The sequence below is a fragment of the Porites lutea genome, chromosome 14 (assembly GCF_958299795.1).
Source record: "Porites lutea chromosome 14, jaPorLute2.1, whole genome shotgun sequence".
In the NCBI taxonomy this organism is placed as follows: domain Eukaryota; kingdom Metazoa; phylum Cnidaria; class Anthozoa; order Scleractinia; family Poritidae; genus Porites; species Porites lutea.
Genome location: NC_133214.1, coordinates 13,825,789 through 13,836,681, shown reverse-complemented (window position 1 = coordinate 13,836,681; position 10,893 = coordinate 13,825,789). Strand labels below are relative to the sequence as shown.

At 38.6% G+C, this 10,893-nt stretch overlaps 1 protein-coding gene across 1 annotated transcript; it reads right to left on the bottom strand.

Annotated features, from left to right (window-relative positions):
• Positions 1–68: 68 nt before the first annotated feature.
• On the bottom strand, positions 69–10,290 carry LOC140925319 (uncharacterized). The gene is made up of 4 exons (XM_073375323.1): positions 10,149–10,290; positions 4,589–4,644; positions 3,845–4,153; positions 69–1,217 (listed from the first exon to the last, which is right to left on the bottom strand). Exons 1-4 carry the CDS (start codon positions 10,214–10,216, stop codon positions 178–180), a joined length of 1,473 nt encoding a protein of 490 aa, XP_073231424.1. The 5' UTR covers positions 10,217–10,290; the 3' UTR covers positions 69–177.
• Positions 10,291–10,893: the final 603 nt, after the last annotated feature.

Genomic DNA, 10,893 nt, shown 5'->3' with positions numbered 1-10,893 from the left:
ACAGGAGGAAAGGTGTTGATCATATGAATCCGAGAAAGTTGGGACGAAAAACTAGCTGAAGTCTTTAATTTATAATTTCTTCGAGTGCACCTGATAGATTTTTACTCTCAAGCTTTTCAAAACATAGACTCGAAGAAAATGTTCGCCAGATTTTGTTGACTTCTTCGCAAACCGCGGTCAGACGTTAGTCATTTGATTTATTTTCTGCATACTACCAAAATAATGAATAAAGGACTTAAGGAAAGACCTACTGTAGTTTTTACTTTGAGAATCAGTCTGCTGGACATTATTTAACGACTCACTGTTAACTGGCCTACCCGTTTTCAACTTCCCTTCAGCACCTGTAGCAAACCGGCTCTCTTCTATGGTCTCAGTCGTTGCAGAACACTCATCACTCTGATCATTATCATTGCTACATTCATAGCCCTCTTCATTACTGATTTCACTTTCATCACCACAAGAAGTGTTGTCATCTATAACATCACAATGTGGAAGATCGTTATCACTGTCAGTGCTAGTTGGAATGCAGATCTCGCGAATTCGACCATTGCCATTACAGTGTAAGACAGAAGTAACAGTAATTTCCTGACTCCCTTTGAGGTCGCTGGATGGTGCTGGTTCATATTCGGAAAAGGACTCGCTGCTGTGTTTATTTCTCATGTTGGCGTCACATGTATCTTCCGTAATTTCAGAATTCTTGCGGGAAACACTGTTAGTTGCTATACACTCGATGTCACTTAATTCGCTCTCGTCGCTACAAGATGAATCCGACCTAGGGTTTGAATCTTTCTTCTCGGTTATTCTGTCATCTGTTTCCAAATTATCTTCATTATCATCGGAACTTTCATTGGATACTCCTCGATCATGATCAATGAAGTCTTGAGTTCCAATTTCACGCGGTGATTTGCTATTCTCAAAAGGACTCTGTCTGCGATCAGAAGTATCACGTCCCATGCTGCTATCGCTAATAGCTAAGCCATCCCCAGGGGTATCTTCCTGTAAAGGAGAGCTAAACGATTTTCCAAAACCCAAACATTGTTTGTTAGGGTCATAACATTGCACTTGAATGACCTTCACTTTCGATAGATCCTCCTCCTCCTTTGCTATCTCTCGATCAGATTCTGTACTCCTGCCATCTTCAAAATCAATTCCCTCGTTGTTGTATGGTTGTTCTGCATGCTCGACACAAACGTCATCTTCCAAAGACCTTTCGTGACCTGATTTATAATATAGTTAACAAATAGTGAACAATTTTAAATCAGTTTCTAAAATTATTTCTAATCTTATATTCAGAACTTTATTCCGTTTAACCACGACCGCAAGTATTTCGCATCTGTCTGGCTGAAGGCAGATGGAGAACACCAATACTACTTTTCTGTCACCTTTTGTTGAGGCCACTGACCACCTGGTTTTTATGGGAAGGCTTTCCAGGCAATAATTCGCCACTTAAGGTGATTCCCTAGTAAAAGAACCTAACATAGATTTTAGATGAAACTTGGTACACTGATGTAACAAGTCAAGAAGATGATAAAAAAGTAATAAAAAGTGGGGGTCACCGTGCTCGTTTTGACGTCATAATGCTGGCAACGGCTATTTTGGACCCTTTGACAAAAACCGCGCGCAGCCCAAAACTAGACAAAAAGAAAAGATTTTTTCAATGATGCATGTGGTATCGCACAGAATTTGACTTTAATGTATTGTTTATCCACTTACGTACCATAAAAATGCCTTTTAATGCCCTTGTTTTTATTTTACCCCCCAAAGTAGAATTAAATTGGACACGCGCTATTCGACACGTGAGAGCTCAATCCGTACAATTGAGAAAAATTGCCAAAAAACTGAACATAGATTTGTGCCAATTTTTTTCTCACCGAAAGGAAGCACTGTCCTTATTAAAATCATGAAATAAAAAATGGGGGTCACCGTACTCGTTTTTGCGGTAGAGCTGCAGAAAGTGCGCACCAAATGCATTTTCCTTGATTTTTGAGAGAGGACTGGGGCGAGTTTAAAAATAAAATGTATGTGAAAGGGGAAAGAAAGTATTAAAAAATCCATTTTTACAGAATTTACATCGAGATATCACATTTAGGACACAATGTGATAAAGAAAGCGTTTAAATGAAAATCAAAGTGATTAATAATACTTCACATGCTTTTTTTTTACGGAGGCCATCTTGTTATGCGCAGTAAGAGATGCGCAATGCAAAACCAGGGAATCACCTTAAGGGAAGATGGGTCGAGTTAACTTTCGAGACTTCAGACTGTTACTGACGACAGGGAAAACAGTTTGGACAACAGCTGACAGGCACGTCCCCAGTAACAATCCCAGCGGTCTTTGCGAAAGATTACTCAGCCAAACATGGGACCAATTAGAAACCTTGTTGGATGGCAAGCGACATAGTAGTGCAAGAAAAACCAAAGTTACCCCGATCAAAAAGCTAATATTCTTTCTTTTCAAGGTCCCACTGCCCTCCAGCAAGTTGTGTTTGTACAATGTGTTCGTCTGGCTTGACTAATGTATGCACGCCTTCACAGTATTTAATAATGGTCATAACTCTGAGTCGTTTTACTTCTCTAGTATTAAAGATGATATCTCTAAAACTGTAGATTTGCTAATCATGGGAGATTGAGACATTAATTCAAGCTTTGCTTCAAAATTGTATTTGGATCGGTCTTGAGTGTATCGACATAAAGTGTTTTTTTTTAAAGAACCTTGAAAAGAGTTACATTTTAAAGGGATTTTAACTTTTATGTCCGTGTTACGCAGACATTCAACCATAGATGTTTTCTACTTTGAATGCGGATGCAAGAAAACTTCATTGAATCAGCGATATAAAAAGTGATCGGTTTGGTTGAATACGTTTACATCTCAAAAACACCGAAACATGATTATAGGCTTTAGTAACGAAGTCAAATACCTCATTATAGGAATTAACGCTCCATGAAATATTGAACGCTAATTTCAATTTTCACAAACGTTAATTTCCGCCCCAAATACTTTGCGCCAAATTCTGACAATACACTTTTGACATTCTTGAGACCTAGAAAAAAGAGCATTTTATGAGGGTTTGAGATTAGAAGTATGAGCAAAACTGTGAAGAACCCAGAAAGTGGGGATTTCTTCGCCTGACCCTCTTCTCATAATTACGTTTAGGGAAAGTACCAGGAACAAAGTTTCTATTTCAGATTATACCTTTAACTTTCTTCATGTCGTCTCGTCAAGTTTTGATTCTTTGTGAATGTCGCGTTAATTTCCTTCATTAAATTTGCAGTACAGCCAAATTCGTTGTATCGCGCTGTGCGTTTTGCAAACTTCGAAGGAATTTTGGGTTTTTCTATTCCGTCAATCATCTTAGCGGACCTCTTAGGAAACACATGTCTACTTCAGACTGGTGCATTTCGATCCATCTTGCTTGTTTCTGTTTTTCAAGGTTCGCTGCTTGTGATCGCCCTGTTTCGGGCAATGATCGACTAGTTTTCTTCGAAGCTTTTTATGATTTTTCTTATTCTTGTCTCTTGCAAGAATAAAGCAATGTCTGCTCCCTAGCCCTCAACATTAATTCCACTCATCATCGCGATTTCCTTCGCTATTCTTGAGCATTTTAGGGTCACTCTCAATTTTGTTTTTGCGGGCCAAGCTGGGCGAGTGCGCTGCATTGTGATTTGCATTAACTCCACCCCCACTCAAATGATTGACGGAACAGAAAAACCCATTCGAAGTCTGCAAACACTCTGCGCGATGCAACGAATTTGGCTATAAACTGGCGTCAATTTAAGTCGCGTTAATTTTTCCAATATCTTAATTTTATGGAGAGTTAATTTCCTATAATAAGAAAGTATAATACCTGTTGAGGGGACAGGGGGCAAGCTGTCTTGTTCCGATTCTATTCCACTTTGATCTGTTCGAGTTTGAGCTTGTATTGACGTCTCTCTTGATTGGTATTGGTGTATTGGTATTCCTGGGTCTTCTGACCGAGGTTTTATGCTTAGTTCTCCAGAATGTTTAGATCCTGATGGTGTTGATGTTTCTGGCCGCCCTGTTTGAGGTTGTATCCCTGGTTCGAATGTTTGGATAGATTTTCCAGATTGAGCTGGCTTTCCTGGTTCTCCTGATTCAGTTGGTGTTTGTGGTTGTCCTATTTTAATCGGTGTCTCTGATTGATATAACAATTCAAATTACCATTATGTTTAACTTTCCTACTTAAGCTAGTACTAGCTCGTTATATGCTGACACCTGGATGGTAATGTTGAGACAGGTTCTGCTACTTAGGAATTAATCATTCGCTTCCACATGAATGGGAACAACAAACGCTAAGTAGGGCTGAGTCAAAACTAAATGCCAGCCAAACGAAGGCTTAATTACTGGCAGTTTGAGCGCGGCCGCGGTTCCTTGCCAACTCAACATCTCGCTTACCATGAGTTACTATTAACTATTCAAGCTGCAATAGGATGTATAGAAAGGGATGAGTTCCAAAAAAGATATTTTCAAACTTAAACGAGGCTGCCCTGGGATTTGAGCCAGTCAGAAACGCAGAAATATTGTGCTTGTGGTTACGTTTATCTTGCGTTCTCAGAAAGCCAAACTTTACCTTTTTTCTTCCAAGATGATGGATCTTCGGGTTGAACCTTTTTTCTCCTTTTGCAGCTGTGGATTAAGAACAGGGGAAGCAAAAATGCGATTAAAAATTAACTTTTCCAAAAATAAATGTTTGATAGTTAATCGAATTTATGTTCGTGTAAGGGTAAGGCCATCCTCTTTTTTTCTCCGTTTAGCATCGTCCGACAGACCCAAATTTTTGGCATTCGGCAAAAAAAGTAACATCGTAGTTAAACCATTTTTTACTGAAACAATTCTTTCAATCTGAAAAATGAGCATATTAACAGCATATAGAGACAAACAGGCACAAAAACAGGAACATTTTTTACATTATAATGTGCATTTTGTTCATCCAAATATGTTAATGTTAACTTTTAACGTCGTCGTCCTCGGATACCAGGGCCTCCTATTCCGATACTTCTTGTGTTTTTTTGTTTTTTTGAGGTTTTTTCAGTCCGATCGAGCGACCCAATATCACTAAACGCATTTGACGTTAAACGAAAAAAGGGGGGGGGGGGGGGGGAGATGGCCTAACCTTGAACGAATAAATGAAATCTACCGTCGCAGTAAAGTACCTGTCGTTTCATATTTATTCGCTTTTCTTTAGAAATTCGTTATATATTCTACACATCATGCATCATATATGCTTTACGCGTAGACCTATTAGCCTCACTTACTTAAGCAGCGAGACTCATAATCGGCAAGCCGTATTTAGTGCACAAAATGACGGTTGTGGTCCCAGGCGTTCCTAACGGAGAGCGTGGAAACTGGGAATAAGAATCGTCGCGTGACCCAAGCCACGCATGTTTTGCGGGGGAAGCTTAGGTTTAGAGCTTTTCCGGAGCGGGTCTGTCCACTAATTTTATCGCTTGAAAGCGTTGATTACTTGGAACAAGTGAACACTTCCGTGGTCGAAAAAAAAAAAAAAAGAAGAATCTTAATTAGCAAAGGACTAACTGGTTGGGTGTTGTAAACTTTCATTGTTTGTAAATGAGTGTTGTGATGAGCATGCGGTTTATGATCGGCGATGATTAAAATGACGTGCTATGTAAATCACTTTTTTTGATCTCTGGAATGATGTAATTTCTCTAGAATCGAGGACCGCCTTCCATCTAACCCAAAATTCTGGAAATTTCCGTTGGTACATTAAATGGAAAGGACCATTTCGGTTTGGTCCGACTTAAATGTGGTCCACTTTGACCGGTCGGACCGAAATTCCCTTTCCATTTGACAAATTTGTTGTTCCCAACACCGCTCTTCTGTACCCTGCTTTCAAGAACAAAGTGCGAGTAAAGTATGACATTTCAAATAGCTTGAATCAATTGCAATTTGTTTTTCTTATGCTTTTGATTTTGATTTGCCATTGACTGTGTCAAATAACTGCATGCAACGCAACTCAACACGTGGTTGAAAAAGGGTGTGTGTATCAAGCTACAATTGTATAAAAGTCCGTGAGAATAAATTATTTGTCTGAAACCTGTCCAAGATAAGGCTTTAAAACAACAAATTTATTTACCGTAGAGTTCCAGGAATTGCTTCGAATTTTTCTGTGAAACGCATCGCTTCCACTCACGAGAATTTTTTACCTGTACTTGCATCCATACTCTTCGCTTCCGAAAATGTGGCTTTCAACATAAAACAGGATTTCTCGGCCTTTAGTTTTCCACCACCCCTTTTCGACAGTCGAATGTTCTTTCGGATATATTCAGTATATACTTTTCCCTTTTAGAATGTAATTTTGGGTCTGCTGCGAAGCACAATAAGAAAACGCGCGGCGGCTTGGGTCGGGTCTGTGCAACCGGAATGTACCATTCCATTGAGCTCGTGAAGTTTTCGAAATTTCAAACCAGAATTTTTGTTGAATGGAAAGCGCCCGAGGCCCTTGAATTTTCGTGTATTTATACATGCGTATAGCCTGCGACCGCGGGCGTATTTCTATTCGCCACGTAAAATGTATGCGTTACTTAATTCGCTAACACGCATACTAAATCAATTCAGAAACCAATACAAAGTAAATATCCAGAAGTAGGGAGTGAAAACCTTTAGCGAGTAAATCCTGTTTCGTGTAGAATTAATCGCCTCCTTTTTTCTCGCTCTAATCTCCAAGCAAGCGAGACTGAACCCGTTGTAAGAGCGTTCTTGTTCCTTGTTTAAAAAAGTGACAGTTTAAGGAAGTCGCAAATGGGGGTTCAAATGTGATCTGCGTAAGCCTAACAGACAACTCTTCAAGACCAGTTGCCTTGGACTGGTCGAGCGAAGGCGAAATTAAGCCGACTTTGCCAGTGAGGATTTTCTGAGAGCTATGTAATATTGTTGAGGATTGTCGTAAATTATAGCTTTTTTTTCTATTTTGTTTCGGGGGTGGAAGCTGAATAATGAATCATGATTAACGGGCTTTAAAAGAAAATGAATAATGAATATTCCGAATTATGAATAACACTGCCTAGCCTCGGAATAATGAATAACTCACAGTTGTTAAGTAAATGTTGATATTACTACTTTACAACCCGTCAGAGTTTGCAGCTCCTCACGTAACCATTTCAGTACGAAGTAAACAGAATTAATTCAAAATTTATTCTTCCGTGTTTTCGAAGTCTTGCTTTTTTGCGAAGAGATTTTCCAACAGTTCCTGCAAAACGGTCGGTTAAAATATTGTCGCGACAGTTATGTTTCTTCCATACCCACACGTCTACAGTACTGACGTGATGTTGACACAACGTTTAAACTGGTTTAACAGAAAGCTGAAACAACTTTAGAGTGGGATGTCATACGGTCTCGTTAATTGTTAGCGAATGGTTGAACAAATGTTGATATCGTTTGACGGAGGCTTTAGATGAAACTATAAATTTAAAAAAGCCTGTCCCTAATAATCAAAATATTGGTTCTACTACTTTAGTTACAAATGCAAATTGTTCAAAAAGTTGCACTCTTAGAACCTTCCATTGTCAAAAAAGTGTTCGATAGAAGATTGGTAGTCTCGGCGATTGGACAATTAGGAAATTAATTCATGTCTCGGCGTCAAATTTCCATTTAAACCCGGACCTGCAATAGTCAGGTCCTAAAATCGGACCGACTAGTAACCTGGTAGGTGATGCAGTATACATGTAGCAGGTCCCGCGCAAGCAAGCAGCCGGAACCTATCCTGCCCGATTTGTGATCCAAGTCGATTGCGTACGATGTTTTTTTGAACAAAATTTAGTGTTCGTTTCAGTTACAGTTTATTTCTTGGTTATTGGTCTATAATACTTAAGGTTATTGAGCTGCTGTTGTTAGGTCCTTCACGTTCTAGTAATTGCGCATTTATAGGCTGTCGAATTTTGTTGTTTCTCTAATTCTAGGTCTTCGTCTTGTTTTTTCTAATAGCTTCTATTTTAGGGTGTTCCGGTGGGGGTTTGTGACGTCTAGCGCCTAACAACAAAAGGAGGAGCAAATTATAGCGCACCTCTGATTTTAGTGTATATTTAAACAGAATGACAAACCAATACAAACGATTACCAAATTTTTCAAAATTCTTTGAAGCGTTTTTACACAATCGAATATCTTCCCACCTAGATATGGCGCTTTTTTGGGGTCAAAATTAAGCGATACATTTTACGTGGCGAATTAAAATAACCCATAAATTTTACATGGCGAATTAAGTAACGCATGCATTTTACATGGCGAATGAAGTAGCGCATACTTTTTACATGGCGAATTAAGTAACACATACATTTTACATGGCGAATTAAGTAACGCATGCATTTTACATGGCGAAATATGCATTCCCAAGGCTTGTTACATCTGCACGACGTATGAAAGCTTGACAGTAGCCGACATTTTACTTCGTTAAGAAATAAAAGGTACTTTAAATATACGTAGAACGTCTCGATATTGTCATAAATTCCAGTTTGGATTCAGAGCTAAGCATTCACCTTAACAATGAGAGTGCTTCGGCCATTAATCAGGGCCAAGTTAGCTATATATTGCCGGTGTTTTACTGGATCTGACAAAAGAGTCAGGATTATGTACTTTGGACCTTGATATTCCATTTTCTAAATTGGAACATTATGACCTTCACGGGTTAGCTGTTGATAAAATGGATTAATTAGGGGCTACTTTTCAAGACATGATCAACAGTTTGTCCAGTTTAGTGAAACTCGCTCCTCGAAAGAAAAAATCAAATGTGTTGTTCCGCAAAGTTCTATCTGGGGCCTCTTGTCTTTGTTCTTTTAATATTAACGATATTTCAACTGCTTCTACGTAAACGGAAACATTACTTTTTGCAGATGACCCTTTTTTTTTTTTTTTTTCGCAGTTAGATATAAACCAGGCAGGTACAGATAGTTATGCTATCTGAAGAGCTCGATAGCATTGCTACGTGGATGAAGGCTAATAATATCAGTCAATATATCAAGAAGACCAATTATATCATATTCAAAACTGTCGAGTAATGTATATCTCTTTTTTGATGATGGGCATTTTGGGAAAAACAGGAAAGGTGAATATATCCACGAAAATCTTTGCTAGAAATCACACAAGTTTTATCTCAGGCAAAATAGAAAAATCTGTCGGAATATTTTATAACTCACGCTATTTTTTGTCTACCAGCACTAAATTATCCCTTTATTATACTCTTATATATCCTTATCATCATCAAAAAGTGCCGTGCTCTAACTGGCTCACACTGCTCCATTATTTGCCAAGAATTTAGATATACTTGGTTTTTCTACGTCCCATGTCACGAACTCAGTTATGTTCAGCTATCATCATCATTTGCTATCTTCTTCTTTTTTAAACGTATCTATAACTGGTTGGCCAGGTACACACTACACACTACATATACCACTAGATTTGTAACAAACTACGGACCACACTTTTGTTGAACAAATATTAAACAGTTTCATACGATTTTATACCCCTGTCTCAAGCGCTCCACTCCTTTTGCTAATTTAAAAGGGCCTTCGTGACTTTCTTTCTCGTACCTTTTAAACGGACTGAAGTCTATTAAAAAATTATTCTTTCCCCTAGTCCTAAATTGTTTCAATCAACGAACAAATCGTGGGAGACCGCCTTGTACCGGAAGCCTTTGGCTTTCTGTGGTCTCCTCACCATCCACTGTTTTGATCGGTCTATATTGCTTATTTTATGACACTTTGTAATTATGGTATATTATCATGGATTGTGTCTCAAATTGAATCTAATGCTGTTATCTTACGTAAGAAGCAGTGGTGTGAATTAATAAACCGATCAATCAATAAATAAGACTTAGGAAAATCAGTTTATTTCTTTACAAATGGGCCGTCTGTTTGTAGAAAAGGCGGAATTTGATCCGATCAATTCAGACAAGGAAGTTGAATACTTGAAGGAATTCTGTCAAGTTTACCATATTTTCTTTCCTCCGTTTCAATTTCTTATTGCTGACTCCATATTGATTGATGATTTGAGGTCTTCATTACTTATGGGAAATGAACCATTGTTCCTAACTAAGTGAATTTAGCTACAGCAAATAACCACAATTGTGAATCGACTTAATTCCCAACTCTGTTCTTACCACAGAACTTAACATTTCATACCTTGATATGATGCCCATTGAAGGTGTAATTAGCGACAACTGCTCAAGAAAATCGCCTTTTTCTTTCATTCAGGATCCTGCTTTGCAATTCACTGTTTGATTGTTACACAACAAAAGGGATAATGAGCACGAAGAAGGTTCTCTGATTTGCATAATGACCCGGCTTGGCATTGCTTTTAACAAATCTGAAGCCATCATAAATGTCAACCGCAATTATAAAAGCGTCAGGGCATTTTGGAGAAAATAGCACCTCAAAATGCACAGCATACTCAGTTACGGCAGAAACATTTGTTGCTGAGTTTGATTAGAGTTAGCGAGATCAAAGAACTGACGATTCTTGCTTGTACTGATTTTCTGTTTTTGTGAATTTACATACCTACGCATAAACTAATGTTGTAAAGCCAATTTCAATTCAATGCGCGACTCAGTGTAATGTGATGTGTATCTTAAAAGCCATTTTCTCCCAATCAGTTCACAACGATTAGAATTCAGACTATGCCGGGGGGGTCCTTATGGTGGATGTATATGTATGTTCGAAACCAAAGAGCTTGGTTTTTTACCACTTTTGGTGCGTAATCGGTTTCAGATTTTAGCCGTTTCCGGAAACACATTTTGCAACCCCATTCGAAGCGACACCCCCCCCCCCCCCCCCCAACCCCCGCCCCAGGACTACAATTCTGTCTAATCACGTGAAATCGGCGTGTCTTTATTTCCAAAGGTTGTTTTAGTAGAATCTCTTTTACAAC

What these genes read in the sequence shown, in the direction of transcription:
- LOC140925319 (XM_073375323.1), bottom strand. Translation starts at nt 10,216, where the DNA reads ATGAAAGAAAAAGGCGATTTTCTTGAGCAGTTGTCGCTAATTACACCT. An exon ending in TCAATGGGCATCATATCAAG is followed by an intron (nt 4,645 to 10,148) that starts GTATGAAATGTT and finishes CTTAATCCACAG; the next exon opens with CTGCAAAAGGAGAAAAAAGG. An exon ending in GCCCCCTGTCCCCTCAACAG is followed by an intron (nt 1,218 to 3,844) that starts GTATTATACTTT and finishes ATTATAAATCAG; the next exon opens with GTCACGAAAGGTCTTTGGAA.